Genomic DNA, 16,991 nt, shown 5'->3' on the forward strand with positions numbered 1-16,991 from the left:
GGCCTGGGAACACCTCCTCACCCCTGTGAGGAGCTGGGCGAAGTAACCAGGAGGGGAAGTCTGGGTTTCTCTGCTTAGGCTGCTGCCCCCGTGACTGCTGATGGATGGATTGACATTTCTATACTGATAACCCATACAACAGAATGAGTACTTGTACTGGAGGAAATATTAACCAACTATTATTGCAACTACATGTGTTCAAAATATAAATGTTGAATTCAAAACTATTCTCAAAAAGAACTTGTTTATTTTTACTCTATATGTTGTCGTATGTTACTGCGTGAGTTTGATGCTTCAGAATGGGCAACTACCTGAGAGAAACTTAATATTAATTACAAAACACCTGTTTCAGATGAATGATAAAATGCATTAATAGATCAAAATAAACAAATATACAGGTAATAGAGTGGAAACACATGGACACTCATTCTCCATCTTTTCCTCAGTCATGATGTGCGGTTCTGATTACCTCTCCAAACTTCTGCCTGCTGCAGCTTTTTTTTTTTAATCCACATTTCATGGTTTTCATTGGCCTGTTTGCTTTAATTATTTGATAGCTTTAATGGCTGCCAAACTGGAGATGAAAGGTTTGGATAAAAGCCACACAGTATGCAGCCCTGGAGCCAGGTTTGATGTACTGTATTCTGGCCATGACATGGAAACATACTTATTATCTAAATGTCCCATTGCTTCCTGATGGTGAACCCTTTCATTTCTTTAGAATAGAAGAAGACTGTGGCAGAAAGATCAATTTAAGAATTATTCCAAGAATTTTGTATTATATCACTTGAGCCTTACCATACTTACGTCAATTCATTCCAAAAATATCAGTGTTTAAACATCAGCAATAAATCATTTGACATCACTTCACAAAATGTTGGCAAATACCATCGTTCCAAAGAGCAAAATTATCAAACTCCCAACCCTCCCCTTTATTAGTGTCACCCTACATTAGAAGTTGAAACAAGAACGCTTCTGATTAGTTGGTGTCTACTAACGAAGTCAGTGTACAAGGATAGCTGTCCAAACCTGTGTGTGCACCCGTACGTGCCCGTGAAAAGTTTGGGACCCCTGATCTAAACAATGCATGCTTTTTTGATGCAGGACAAGTAATTGTTGCCATGGTTTTCAAGAGAAAATGCTCAAATGATTAAAATCATGAGTCACGTTGTTTGAGGTTTCGTTTTTTTTGTATTTTTGCATATTTACTGACTGGTTTACGTATAAAAAAAGCAACCTACCATACATATTTCTGATGACAACCACTGTTGTTGTATAATGTGTGTGCGTGTGTGTGTGCGTGTGTGCGTGTGTGTGTGTGTGTGTGTGTGTGTGTGTGTGTGTGCGTGCGTGCGTGTGTGTGTGTGTGTGTGTGTGTGTGTGTGTGTGTGTGTTTGAGCATGAGAGAGAGAAAAAGACCAGAGCTTCAAACTTTGATTTGGCTCAACTTAATCTTTTGTTAAAGACATAAATATTAATATGTTATTTTCAATTAGAATTTTGGCTTCCAACAATGATGAAACAAGATAATTTAGATAACTGGATTATGGTGTCACATTCCATTTTAGGATGATGCTCTCTCGTGTGAGGCTTCCCTTTTCTCTCTCCCTGAAGGCTCAAGCACCACAAGGCAATACAAATTGTGCTTATCTACATATTTAAATTGTTTTTCACTGTAAACATGTTTTAAGTTCAAGGATATACGTCTTGAGAAGTTTATCTAAGAAATTATGTTTGAGTCAATGAATGGCTGCTTTAGATATTGTGATTTATTGTAGAATAATAATAAATGTTCATGATTATGATTTTTGACATGATCAATCAGCCATAGCTGACACTTGAAGCAGTTTGTGTGAATGGTGTCATGACGTTTGACCACTAGATGTCAGCCTTCACAGGGACACGAAACATTTAAAGAGTTAGTGAAGAGGATGAATGGCTCATGATCACACTATTTCCTCCTCACCTCATTTTATTGTTATTTCTAAATTTCCCAGCAGTGATGGCCAACAGTGAGTTTGAAAGCCCTCATGATTTCAGACTGAATTAGTGTCAAATTATCATCAGTGATCACATGAACAGTGAGTGAGTGATGATTTCCTGGTTCTGTGTTTTCCTTGGTAGGTACCCAGATGTCTGAGGAGGCGCTGAGGATGACGTCTTGGCCTTAAACCCCCACCAGTATGTCAGGTAATAACCCCGCCCCTCTCTCTCTTACTCTCTCTCTCTCTCTCTATCTATCTATCTATCTATCTTTCTCTCTCTCTCTCACTCTCTCTCTCTCACACACACACACACACACACACCCACACACACACACACACTTCACAATCTCAAGATAAAAGAGACAAGTGAATGACAATGACACACGTCAGAGTCACCATGTAGAATTCTAAAAGACCCAAAACTCTCCGCCGTAATAATGCTGGTATCATTCTAACATTTGAAAACTATGCAGGGCCTTTTATGGAGGAGTAATACTCTCATAATCATGACCTGATAATTTACTCAGTAAATTAACTATGAAACTAATGTAGCATTATAAGCCTCGGTTAGCCAACACTAGTTAATTTGAAAAGTAATCACGCTAAATAAAATTGATTGATTTATTTCACAAATTACATCTTTTTGTTTGGGGCTTTGCAGGAGGTCCAAAATGTTTCATGTGACCATGACTACTGTCGTGGTCTGGGTTTGATTGTTAATGCCTGAATAATCAATTCAGTCAATCTATTACACCTAAATTAGACATAAAAATAGATTTTTATGAAATCAAAATGTGGCTAATTTAGCACCCAGAACTAACGTTATGAATCAACAACTAGTAAAAATGTTTACTTGTGAACTTCACTTCAGTTTATAAGTCAACTGGAAGTGCATTTTTGTTAAGTAAACTTTAAAATTCAGATCTTCATAAGTTTAAGAATTTGTTTCTCCTGTATTGACGAGTATAATGTGTGCATTTGATCAGTTTCACTCATTAGGGCAAGCTTGGTGCACGTCTCTGCGAGCAACATTTTCCCAAAGTACCATTTGCTTCACTGGTTTGTAGACAGTGACACTGAGAGGGCCTTATAAAAATACATTTGCGGTCTAATTTCATGGGTTGCTGAGTAGCTGTTTCAGTTCTACGGTGAAATTAAACAGGATTGGGGCTTTACAACCTGGGGAACATGCTCACAGTGCTACGAACTGCTGGAGAAACAAACCCCTTTATTTCAAAACGCGGTGCAGAACCAGTGTGATCACGGTTTTGTAAAGAAGCTGTAATAGCAACCACCAAATACATTATGTCAGGATTCCTGGAGGGGTGCGTGCAAACAGAACAAGGCCCTGGCACGTTCTTCGTACTCTGGGAACCTCCACTCTGGTTAGTTCCTCTTAAAAAAAAAGTCTTCCTCTTGTGTTTGAGACGGAGATATTCTGGAAAAGGGCCGGATCACTAAAGCCCCTCCATTCTCCACACCTTAGTCACGTAAGCTATTACTTTACATTTGTGCAACGAGGAAGGTCCCTCACGTGTAAACCAACATCCCGGGTCATCATGCAGGAGACACACGCTGCACATGTTTTCTCATACAATGAAAACAGGACATCCTTCTCTGTGCATTTGTTTCCTGAACAGTGACAGTGTACATTGTCATGTGTGGATTAAGCTGGCCCTGGACCTCACTGACCTGCTATATATGCTATTGATCTCAGCATCATGAACACACACACTACACACTGCTGTTGTTTCAGACGTGTACAAAGCAGAGGAGCATCAGTCTGCCTCTTTAACCATGTTTCACTGAGCAAGCAGCTTTTTTTTTAAATAGTGCCTCTCCATCTATTTTAGACCCACCAGAAAATTGCTCCCCCCGCTGGAAAGATGAGGCCATTCAAAATGGTAATATTTATCCTCCCTCTCAGCACTGCTTTTCCTCAATCTGTCACCTGGGTGAGCTCATGAGCTCTGCGTAGTTACTGACTTAGACCAGCGCCTGTAAACAATGTGCTTTCTCTCTCTCTCATCTTGTTTATTGGGCTTTCATTTTACCAACATAAATAATTTCATTGAAATGCTTGATTTCTTCAGCGATGTTGCAAACACAGGTGATGTCTTGTATTTTCATTGGAATGATTTTAGCTGTGCTAAGACAGTTAAGATTTCTTTGTCCACAGGTTGGTATGAATCCATTCATCACTCTCAACTCTCACTCGACATTCAATCCCACACACTGAGGGGGAAGATCAGCAAAATAATATAAATTCCTACAAATACATGCCAAATAACTCCACCACAGATAATTGCTGCTCCATGCTCACCAGATTTTATTCAGACAACATTTTAATATTCTTGGATCCTCAAAAGTTAGTTGTCTGAATAAAATCTCATTTTTTTGGAGAAGGTGCGCAGGTTTTTTTTGACACTGACTTTTTGCCGTTCGTCAGGATTGATTGTTTCTGTGCCTTTTCTATAAAGTATTGTCATTACTTTTTAAGCGTGGTGTGCAACATGTCAGCTTAACAAAATGCTACATTCACCAGAGACAGTATAGCACAGCATGCATTAGAATCATATCAAACCAGACCAGAGAGCACCGCCTAACAAACAGAGCTCTGCCAAGGCTGACGTCAAAAATTAAACGGGATCCACCCCATCAGCCTGGTAGTTTGTTTTTTTTCCAAATTCTTCAAACTGACGAACAAGGAAATCTTCAACAGTCAGTGTCTTTTTGAACTACATTAAAAAAAAAAAATTTAAAAACACCTCGACACTTATTCCTCCACACTATTCCCTTTGAAGGGCTGATGAAAGTTGGTGTACACTGAAATTTAGCATTTTGTTGTGACAAACCTGATTTTAAAATGTTGGTCCCGGATTCATTTCATTGCCATGGATGTTGAAAAAATGCTGGTAATAAAAGTGTGTTAAATGATGGTGGGATGTACGCTGGCTGTGTCTTCAGGTTGTAGAATTTTTTTTAAAAAATGAAAGAGAAGCTCAGAACTATGACACGTGTGTGTAGACGAACTGCCTGAGGCCCGGTTGTTTCAGCTGGGGATCAAATTAATTTACCGACGTGTTTTAGCACCCTGTGCATTCAACTACTCAACTAACTTGAGTTTGACTGGGTTCTGTACAGACCCTCTCCTTTCTCTGACATCCATGTTTCTCTCTGTCTACATAAACCTTTCCACAAAGGCACCTCTCACCTGACTGCAGTACTTATACTTCAAAGAGAAACATTTCTAAAGCAGTGCACCAAGTCTAAAAAGAATTTTTCCATCATGCCTGATAGGTGTTTCAGATTCTTCACTGGGTGATGCAAGGACTTGAGTCAGTGACCTTGTTTTTAGGGCCTCTAGTGAATGGACTAACTTCTATTCCTCTGTTATGGCTCAATATTAACATATGACTATAAAAGTTGCCTATCGTTACAGTTACTTTAGTTGACATTTTCATCCTTTGTCCCATGCGGTGCACCTGATCTATTTTAGAGGACTGAGAGATGGATTTTCTGCAAAGACGTATCTCTTCACAATGCAGTGGGTGTTCTTGAACTCTGTGTCACGCGATAGATTTACTGAGGAAAGTGCAAGAGCAGCAGTTACAGGTGGTGACAGCTGATGTAGACGTGTACTTGTCCTGATGTAGCTATCTTATCAGAAGTAAGAAAAGTGTTCCTCCCAAGGACACTTTTACCTTTACCTGCTGAGGACATTTCTGAATCTGTTAGTTTTTGTTTTTGTATGAGCACAGAAAAGCTGAACCTCTCCTTCTACTTTAACCCACTTTTTCACGTCTTTGCTTCTTGTTAAGTAACGAATTTTGCAACGTCGCATGTACACATATGCACATATGTAGGTATAAATATATGTATATATGATGTTGCAAAATTCACGCGCGTGGGCATGTGCGTGCGTGCGTGCGTGTGTGTGTGTGTGTGTGTGTGTGTGTGTGTGTGTGTGTGTGTGTGTGTGTGTAAAAAAAAACAATACAGTATAAATAAAAGGAGGGCTACCCATCGATACCTGCTGGATCTAAAATTAAATGTAATGGCTTCTTCATCGACCCACGGGTCCACAAACTGCTGAGCTCCAGAGAAACTTTTGTTCCCTGGACTTGGGTGGCAATCAGCCCAAATCACTTATTACCTGTGACGCAACAACCTCTTCCTTTTCTCCTTTAGTTCTCCCATGTTACACTCCACCAAATTTTTTATGAAAGTCTTTCGAACTGACGAATGGAATCAATACAGTTGGCCAAGATAATTAATCAGTGTTCCAACAGAAAATTTTATCGATTGTACATGGAGCCTCCTTGGGGCCAGCAATGTTAGTATTTATTTGAATCCTCAAACTTTGTAAAATTGTTATTCTTATTATTCTGGGAATCATGAAATGCCAGTAGTATACAGAGAAGCGGACCCTTGTAGTATCGAGCTGCTGATAGCTTCTGTGTTATACAGTGGATATGATACAGATGCCCTCTACTGGTTTAAACCACATCAACCCTGCAGACTGTAATGATGAACGTTAGCAGCCTCCTACTGGCTCTGCAGCAACAGAGTTGACGCAATTTTGTGCACTAGCTATGAATATTTGTTTACATACATGTCACAACTGAAGATGGCCACCTGGCTCCCCTGCTCTTAGATTTCACAACACTTTCACCAGTGAAGCAATCGTTCCTCCTCTTCACCCACCACTGATGTCAATTAGACAAATGTGGGAGGATTATGAGCTTTTATCTTGCTGTTGCAGCGTTTCTGGTCTTGAGCTGCACTTCCACTATGCATCACTTGACCATGACCAGATAAATCCCCCCCCCTGATAAGTGTCTTCAGGTTTTAAGTGTTTGTGAATGCTTTCTGATATTCATAGCGCAGATACATGTCAGCATGTGAAATTGTGCTACTCCACACTTGGGGGCTTTGTAGGAGAAGTTCTACCAGTATTTAAAAATGACTTCAGGTCAAAGAGAAAGAGGAAAAAAAAGATTCTTGCACTTCATTCTAAAGTGCCTGATAATCCTCTCAAACGTGAACAATGGGAGCCTTCTGTTGCGCCCCTGAGCTTACCCTGAACTTTAAGAGGAAAGGTTCACCACCTAATGTGTCCTCGTCAGGTAACGCAGAGTAACTGGGGACATTTGGATCAGGGCATCATGTCAGTCGAGGGCCCAGGGTAAAAGAGATTTCTCACATCCAGAAATTGTTCATGACCGGCTTTAAACCCCCAAGACCTAAAGTAATCAATCAAGGGAGGGAATATATCTGTGCCTGTGCCTGCCGCAGCGCCACTGTAGTGAGGCGCCTGGGAGAGAGAAACTGGTCTGATGGTGGCAGGGAAGCAGTAAAATAGAAAGACGTCTTATCTGGGTGTGATTGTTTCTGCTGCTGGGGACAATTCTGTGGAAGCATTACTTCACACAGGGAATGAGAACTCATCCTCTGGACATGCTGCTCCATGCTGCTCTTTTAATTAGAACTAACTTGAAGAGAAACTTATTGGGGTAAGTCGCGAAAAATTAAAATATACATTTTAGACTGGTCTTATTTTTAAACAGAAAAAAAAATGTATGTGCTTGTTTAAAATTACTCAAACAACTTTGATTGAAAGCCCCCATTTATAAGTGATATATTTGAATGATTTACAGCACACAATCATGTTGTACTAACTAACTTCTGCTTACAACTACATTACTGTTCTTTTTTATATAAATGATGTACTTTATCTTTATGTCAATAAATACCAAAACGGGAGGACTAGAAGTAATTTAAAAAGTTTTTTTGCGTGTGTGATAGTCTTACTTTAATCTCGTTTTCAATTTTAAAAACAATTTTATGAGCAATTCAAAATTATGCAAGCAGTGATAATCCTAATCCGTCTTTTAGTCCAACACCATTAATAAACTTGCTTAACAAGTTAACGTAATGCAAAAAAAAAAAAAAGATTCGGACTGAAAAATGAACAGATAATTTATTCCAATTAGTTGTTTGGCACATTTGAAACCTTCGTTCTCCAACACCTGCAGAGTCTGTATGTACTAGTTCATGAATACCTACACGCATTACTACATAGCCACACTGTGCCGTAAAATGTAGAGGTTTTTTTTTTTTATATATTAACCTGGTAAATTTTGTCGTTGCCTTTCTGCATTTAAAACATTTGCCATAAATAAAGAAAATAAATGATTCATTTTGTACTGTTTTTATTTTGCAAAACAGAAATTTCCCCCCTAAAAAGATTTTTTTTTTTTTTTAAATCCATTCAAATGTGACACATAAACTAACTGAAAGACAAATACACGCTGAAGTTAAGTAATAATCGATCAAAACTTACGGCGTGATCGTTAAAAGTGTCAACCTTCAGTTTAAAACTAGGCATTACAACTGTCTGGGCAGACAACAGATTGTTTCAGTATTGACAGGCATCACAAATGCTTAACAGTTCATCGGCAGTCGTTTAAGAAACTCCAAACAAGATTAGTACATGTCAAGGACATCACCTCATCAAAAAGTTAAACTGGTATCAAGCCCTCTTTACAAGCAGATTTGCCTCAGAAGGCCTGTCTCTTAGCAGCTGGTGCACGCTGATCACATCCACTTGGCACACACTCACACTTATTACATTAATTGAGTCAATAATCCACAGCTAAACCTTTTTAACAGTTAGACAGATTATACGAATGAAGTATTGACCATTCATTCATGTAAGTGTTTCGTATAAATTAAGGCTTATGATGTTTCTATGTATTCTAGTTCTAACATTGAATCCAGATCTACATCTGAGCACATTATAAAAGATATACATGCGTAAATAATCTGTGACAAATACACACCACATCTCCATCCTCCCGGATTCTTATTGCAGCACACAAGACGTAGCATTTATTTATTATAATCTATTTTGTGAACTATGATGATTTTTAATCTGACAGTCTGCTCGTCACAACTTCACGGTGCCTGCCTACGATTACCATAAAAATCACTGCCATTCTGATAATAAATTCAAATGCCAACTCTGGCGGGAACAGCAGTTGAAAGTGTCCTTCAGCCTGGCATTTTGGGTTAATAGTCCGAGCTCCCCAAGCTGAGAGATTGAATTTGCACAATTTGGTTTGATTTGATTATCGTAATGGTGCATACAGGAAACATGTTTTTCTTACATGCCAACATAGTCTGAAAGTGTTGAACAAAAAGAGGCTTATCTGGCCGACCTTTCCATTGCACCTGTCCGTAATGACAGTTAATTAAGTCTAAGAGCCTGATGAAGAACAGGTCCAAATAAACAACAATGCCAGTGTTGAGGTTGATGGTGGAACATTGTAAGACTCTCAGCAGCCGCCGGACAAAGGTCAGCTTAGTTTAAAACAAAGGCAAGCTGCTACTTTTCAGTGGAGCCAAGTTCTTGAACCATGTGCGGACATCAAGTTTATTTAAAGGAATCAGAAATTCCATCAGCTCACTTGTGGTTCCCTCTCTTGTATTAAGCTTAACTTTGCATGTACCTGAATTCCAACTCATATCACGATCATGTATGAATGTAAATTGAATGCAGGGAAAATGTCAAATGACTTTATAGTTAACATAATTTCATATTGACAACTGACAGTCGTTTTCATATACAGTGCATTTATATTGATTGCGCATAAATAGTCTGTGATTAGCCGTAGGTTCAGTTCAAGATGGTTTAATATAATTCTAAAATGAAGACATCTAAAATCTGAAAATGATACATTTAAAACCTGCTCAGGTTATTTATGCTGACTGTGATGACGAGTGTGAAATTTTTAAAAAAAAGTGATGAAATAGATTGATTTATCCCCTCATCCCTCGGCTCTTTACCACCCCATCAAATCAAATGTAGATTAATTCTCTGACTATTATTGCTGATTTTTTTTCCTATTATATCCCTGAAAAACATCTCAGTGACAACAAAGAGCAGATTATTATCATTACCTTTGCAGACAACAACAACAACAACAACAACAACAACAACAACAAAAACACCTGGTTCTAGAAGTATTCATGAGTGTTCCTGCTGAACAAGAAGAAATGTGGCATTCCAACTGGAATTCAGTTTTATTATTGGTCATAAACCAATCAGAGAGCTTCCGTTACACAGTCGTTGAAAGGAAGCCTACAGTATATCACGAATATCATCATATCAGTATGATGATGCTCTTGTTAGTGGTGTGAGTTGTGCAATCATCTCCAGATTACTGGGTCTAAGTCAGGGGTGTCCAAACTGATCCAGTAAGGGCCGGTGTGGCTGCAGGTTTTCAATCCACCCAAGCAAAAGCAACACCTGATCCAACCAATGAGCTGTGTGGACACAGCTTAGTTGGTTTAAGTAGAATCAGGTGTTGCTTTTGCTCGGGTGGAATGAAAACCTGCAGCCACACCGGCCCTTACTGGATCAGTTTGACACCTGTGGTCTAAGTGATCCAGGGTGTTTGATTCCATGGATACGTGTTGGTCACCCAATGTAATTACACTCTGTAGTTTCCAAGTTATCAGACTGGACGGTGCGTTACTAGACGAACACACGAAGCTCCCCTGGGTCAGTGAGCATCAGTAGATTCTCACTCGTCTCCTCTGTCCTGCAATCACATCAACATGTCTTCCACATCCATACGCTGTTACACTCCCTCACCAGCCAGTTCTCCTTCATTACTTCTGTATTGTTGCGGTGGCATACTCAGTAGTATGACTGTTCAACCCAGTGACGCATACGTGGCCTTGAGGTATTAAAATGTATGTACTGTAGTATTAGGATGCAATTGGTTTGGTCTGTTAGTTTAAAACATTTTAAAATTACATCCAAACCTTGTTGAACATGGCTACTGAAACTGATTAATGCACAAGAACATGAATGTCGTGCAGTGTAGTACTTCGATGTATTTTAAAGTGACTTCCTACGGAGCCTCGTTGTAAGCGGAGAGGAGCTCCAGATGATACTGGTGCAGTCACGTGATGAGAGGATGAAGTCAACTGCACAACTAAACTGGCAGTCAAGACCAGCTGCTCACAACCACACGCCAAGAAAATAAACTCAGCATGCGTACAGTCAAACACCAGTAAAATGTCCGTATCAAACACAGACGAAAGCAATAGAGAACCCATGCCGTAGTTCATCACAAAGACCATGTTAAAATTAACATTCTAAAAACGGAAAGAAATCAAATAAAATATTTTATGACAATAGACTTTTGAAAGAGAATAGAGACAATATTATGGAAAATCCTGTGTTTTATACGCTGTTTTTCAATTTGGCAGTGCACTTCCACCGTACACATATTTGTATTTGTGATACCTCACCATTCTCCTTGTGAGCCATCGTCGCCTACTTCTCTGATATATGTACGATCGCAGGACGCACAGGCAGCACTGTCAGATCATCTCGTGCGCAGCAACTAATTAGATTCGAAAGCCAATGCTCTTCAGTCAACGTATGTTGGACGGTTAAAGTTGCTCCAAGTGTCGTATTTGATTTAGTCATAAATAAACTAGGTGTTAATCTGAGCTGATCTGAATCATATCCAACGTTTTTACTGAACGTTGTTTGGAAGGTAAGGGGGTGACATATTTAACACTTTGATCTGTTCGGTCTCAAGAGCAGTAACGATATGAGAGTGAACAGGACCCATTTGGAGTGAGTCTGTAGAAGTCATGGGCTTTCACATCACACACAATCTAGTTAATTGCAGGATTTTTTTTTTTCTAATTTTAATAACCATGTAAATACAATGTAATATAAAACCTCAATGACGGATTGATTTTTTTTAAATTGCATTCCTTTGATTCATTTTCAGTTACTTCATCAGAGCTGTAGTTTATTTAAGTAAACCTTATGAATTGGAAATTAAACAACTTGAACTCAATATATGAATTAATTGGTGGAAAACTTTTTTTATTACTCGCTCGCTTGCGGTCGTGTCAATAAAACTTTGGGCTTGCATGAGAGCGAAAAAGTGTTTTCGGTCAAACTAAATGTGACAGGTGCCTTCGCTAAAGTTGCTGAAGGGGGCTTGGTTAGTTGACCCGGGTGGTATTCTTAATTGTCATTAATAAGCAAAACCACAATTGTCAGATACTATCAATACCTTAATTGTGAGAGCTTTAGTAGCATATGTAGTCTATTTTTCTCCGTAATCCTGTTCAGCAACATTATTGATTGTCTGATTTTAAAGACCTGATGGCGAGCACAGAGACTGGCTGTGATTCAGAGTTCAAATCAGTGCAAACAGCAGGGATTTCAAAGCCAAAACTGCACGCATCTTTGCTGAGACTTCGCCATGTGTTCAGGCAGTCACACGCCTCCTTGCTGCAGGCCCACCTCTGTGATCCATGCAGCCCAAGAGATGCTGGGTGTATTTGCTCTAGTTAAGAAGATAAAAGGCGTCTGCAGGACCAGGATCTTAAACCGTCTCAGAAAGACCCCCGATGCTTTATAAAAGAGTCCAATTGACTGAATGTAATGATGTTCATGAATTCCAGAGAGTCAGTTAAGACTCTTCTGAGTACATAATTCAGTTTGTCATCTTAGGGTCACTGGTAAACTATTGATACACAGTATTTCAGAGTATTTCAAATCTTTTCAATTGTCTTCAAGCATCACTCAGTTTCCCAAAGTCTCTGCTTACCATCATGACTCCTTTGTGCCCTTTCACTGTAAAAAGATACTTTACGGTTGAACAACAAAATTCTGTTTCTGGAAAACCTCAAATTTTAATTTATCGGAATTTGAGAAGAGAAGTTAAAGTAATTTTGGATTTTTTTTCAAAGCAAATTATGTTTTTTCTCATCAAATAGATATATAAATTAAGTTGTGTTTCAATTCCCATAATCATGTTTTAATTCTTTAAACTTAAAAGTTAACCATATTTGATTGTGAGTTCAGGCCACCTACAGTTCATCAAACTTCATATTTGTCTTGAAATAACTGCAAGGATCATGGGATATATCACTGTGCATCAGGAAAAAATTTTTAAATATTTTTGGGGGAGGGCAGTGTTTACGTATTTGGCCGTGAGATGAGGAACAGGCTCAGAAAATGTCTTTGCACAGCAGCTAAATTATAATCTCATTTGAAAAACTACAATCTGGTTGGTTTATTTGTTTGTTATTAAAAAAAATGTACGTGCCGATGGGATTTTCTATCATAGAGACGCATCCTGCATTCAAAACATTACTTAAAAATACAAAAGCACCATCGAAATATACTTCTGGTAGATGAGGAAAACTGATTCAAATCTGAAATATGCAAAAGGAAAAAAATGCACAGGTATTTTGTTAGATTTGTAAGAATACATACATATATATATCTATATACATATATATATATATATGTATATAGATATATATAGAGAGAGAGAGCGAGAGAGAGAGTGCGAGAAAGAGAGATTTTTTTCCTTGAATGTACTACTTCTAAATACTTCAAATTTTACATTATTAGTGTGAAATGAAATCAACAATGAATATGCCGTTCTTTCATATATATATATATATATGTGTGTGTGTGTGTGTGTGTGTGTGTGTGTGTGTGTGTGTGTGTGTGTAGGTTTCTGTTCTGTAAATATCAATTGTGCAGCAATCATGCACTTTCACCAACAGCCATGAACAGAGGTTGGCACAGCTCTAATTACCATAATTTGATATAAATCGCTTCTGCTCTTCTTTCATTAGGAACGGAGCTTGGAAAACTGAACAGAAACCTCTAAGCTGAACCAATAACAACATGATAGAGTTTTCATCTGTTCACTTACCACTATGCTCCAGAAATAACCTAGACTTCATCCGTGAGCAAAGAACAAGTGTGTGTGTGTGTGTGCGTGTGTGTGTGTGTGTGTGTGTGTGTGTGTGTGTGTGTGTGTGTGTGTGTGTGTGTGTGTGTGAAGTGTATGTGTTACACGAACCCTGACCCTAAGTGAGCTCGGGGTGGGGGATCTACCTTTCTCATCACCATCACAATTGTTGGCCAAGGCCTGTACAAAATCCTGGACTTACGATCAAAAGCGATATGAATTAAACTTTGCGGTTTGTATTGTTGAAATTCCCTCTGTAATATCAATTTCTTTCACTTCTATGATGAACTTGTATCCATGATTCACTGTTCATTTCACGCTTATAATGTACATAGGCAATATTTGACCAAAGTATTCATCAGTCATACATTCAAGATCGAAAAAAAAATAAAATCTGTTGCATTGCATGTCGATTTAAATGGTGCATGTAAATTTTGTGTTGGCGCTCCTAAAAATTTCAGCAGGAACAAAAACAGTAGTGAGTAATATCATACCTATAAGTCCACACATCCCACCAAGAAACACATAAAACATCACATATCCAAAAAACAGCCAATGACAGACACTTTTATTATCCAGTCAACTTCCATTTTTAATTTCCATATCAAATTGTTTGAATATCAAACTTCTGACTTATTGCGACACGTTCAGTCACCTCTAATCATACTGACTGATGGCCTGGATTAGTCTTGACAGTTTCACTGGATTTTTATTTTTTTTTTGTTTCAAATCAAAAGAAATGTTAGTAAAAGGGAAACTAATGGTCAGACATCTCTTGATCTGGGCCAGTGAATGACGAGGACTCCCCGTTAGAGCCACGATATCCTCTTTGATATTCTGAGATTGCTGTCAGAAATATAGTGGCGTATTGTCAGATGTCATATCAATATTTTCATTTTTGATATCAAACTTTTAAAATAGCAAAGAATAAAAATGAATGAGTTAAAAAAAAAATTAAAACGAACGCATGTTGAAGCAATAAAAATGTGTTGGATTCAGTAGCAACTCTTTTCTGGAGTAAAATACAGGCATCGCAATAAATGCAGTCAAACTAATAATCAAGCAGCTTAACTCTTTCTCTAAACTCTGTAGGTTTTCTGTCTGCTTGGCCATTAATTGAGCTCATTGGCCCTCAGTAATACTTTATAGAACAACCTTCAACGGTGCAATGCAAAACCTTTCATGGTGAAGTGCAAAAAAATCGTTATCACAAAATTGAAAAAGGTATTATGAATCCCAGATATAGACATCCTCGCCAGAGGGCTTATCCCATCCGTATTGAACAGGAAGCCTAATCAATATGGCTGAGTGTAGCTGTCTAGGATAATAGATGTATTATCCGACACAGATCACGCAACATGCTACTCAGCGTGTCACGTCGTGTGTCCCAAATTAACAACACAACAGTCAGTTTTAATTCCAGTCTGAAAAGTGTAATCTATTGCCTGTATTTTTTTTTAAACCATTATAATGTAATACATCAATTTTAATAGTATGGAATGTGCATGTGGTGACAAAAACCAAACTGTAGGTAAACACTCCATATTAGCCATACTCCATGATTCAGGAACAAGTGAAATTATTTTGTGAGATTTTCATCTGACTGGATTTGAAAGAAAACATTGGTGCTGCATTTAACTATATATATATATATATATATATATATATATATAACTATATAAACATGCTGTTAGATACAGTAGATGCAGAGTTGATTGAATTCAACTTGGCCCACTCATCAACTGATGTGATCAATGTCCTTCAAAAAAAAAAGCGTGATTATTATTATTGTTATTATCATTATTATTATTTCTTCTCCATAAACTGCAAGTTCAGATGCTGTTGCCTTTAGAAATGAAAAGGTTGAAAGTCATCCATGTGTGTCAGGGTAAAACACATAAACCTACTAAAATCTTCTTAGTGTCATAACAAGTAGTTATTAGCAATAATTATATGACACAGACTTAAGGGCGTTTGTTTGCGGATTCTGTCTCAAATACTCACAGGATAAGTGAGGGAGTTAACACACAGAGGTTAAAGGTGAGAGGGTTAGTAAAGGTATCAGTGTTAAGAGAATTCTGAGTCATTCTGTGAACGATATGAGAACCCTCGTAAAGTAGCTTTAAAGTTCTGGAACATTTCTTTGTTTTCTTTGGAATTGTTTTCCACTTACTGGATGTGATTAGAGGGCATTTACTGTAGATTCAACGCGCGAGGTCTTAATCTGTGACATCGCTACTGTCTGTGGCGCATCGAGGATTTGCGGAGTGTAAGATTAGAGCTCCTCTTCGTCGTAAATCTCTGCTTCCCAATTTGGCGGGCTGGTGGCGGGTGGGGCAGTTGTTAGGTGTGGTCTGTGGCCTTTGTGGATCAAACATTTGTACGTCTTTGTGGGGTCAACCTGTTGGAAGGCTGTTTCTTCAGACCAGGAAACTTGTAGCTATCGCATACACATGGCTTGATGCTCTCCAAGACCTTTTTTTTTTTTAGAAAGTGCGAATATTTTTCCTTTTTTGAGGACAGATAGATTCTAAGATTGGATCCGTAAGTTTTTATGTTGCAGTCCTGTGGATCTCCATGATGAACTACTGCATACCAGACTTATATGAGATGTCTCACGCCGGGATTGGAGAATACATGGTGCAGGGCGGTGGGGAACACTGCCTGTACCCAAGTGAGGGGCCGGGATATGGACACTGGGAGTCCCAAACACTGCATCATCCACCCTGTGTGGAGCAGGCTTGGCCATCCAACCAGCATTACTCGTGTTTGTACAGTGGTGGCCCTGCTGGTTATAAGAATGAGCTCCACAGCATGGACATCCCTCTTAGTCACTTCCATCAACAGCCTGAATATTTCCCTGAGATCAAGCCAGACTTCTCTCAGCTGCACTGGCTGCAGGGGCCACACAAGAAAGGTACGACATCTACATTGTGACTGTGGAGGGGTGGAGCTGCTACATGTTTGGCTTTTGAGTTTTGAATAAGTGATGACATTCCAACATTTTGCTATGTGGTTGTCTCTCTGCATTTTGTGTGGAGATTATTTTCCATGCTTTTCAAAAAATATTTTGGTTAATTAGTTGTGAGTCCTCCTTGATCAATGAATCAGTGTTGTCTGGGGTTTTCGTTGATTTAAGTCTTATCAGCATAAATCCAAGACTTAAGGCTTCATGCAGTGGCAGGTCTGTGAG

The 16,991-nt window shown here is 38.6% G+C and overlaps 1 protein-coding gene across 13 annotated transcripts in view; it reads left to right on the top strand.

Moving 5' to 3' along the window:
- Positions 1-16,991, top strand: part of thrb (thyroid hormone receptor beta) — a 108,325-nt gene that overhangs the window by 75,460 nt on the left and 15,874 nt on the right. For 10 of the 13 annotated variants that reach the window (XM_086193090.1, XM_086193086.1, XM_086193088.1 and 7 more), the window contains 2 exons: positions 2,125-2,190; positions 3,839-3,889. In XM_086193090.1, coding sequence (XP_086049216.1) covers positions 2,184-2,190; positions 3,839-3,889 — 58 coding nt within the window. In that variant the 5' untranslated portion in view covers positions 2,125-2,183. Of the gene's footprint in view, positions 1-2,124; positions 2,191-3,838; positions 3,890-15,635; positions 16,716-16,991 lie in introns of those variants that run through there. The other 3 variants (XM_086193094.1, XM_086193082.1, XM_086193083.1) reach the window with 3 other exon arrangements.

The sequence above is a fragment of the Aulostomus chinensis genome, chromosome 22 (genome assembly GCF_037954235.1).
Source record: "Aulostomus chinensis isolate RoL2024-O1b breed Wild chromosome 22, RoL_Achi_v1.0, whole genome shotgun sequence".
In the NCBI taxonomy this organism is placed as follows: Eukaryota; Metazoa; Chordata; class Actinopteri; order Syngnathiformes; family Aulostomidae; genus Aulostomus; species Aulostomus chinensis.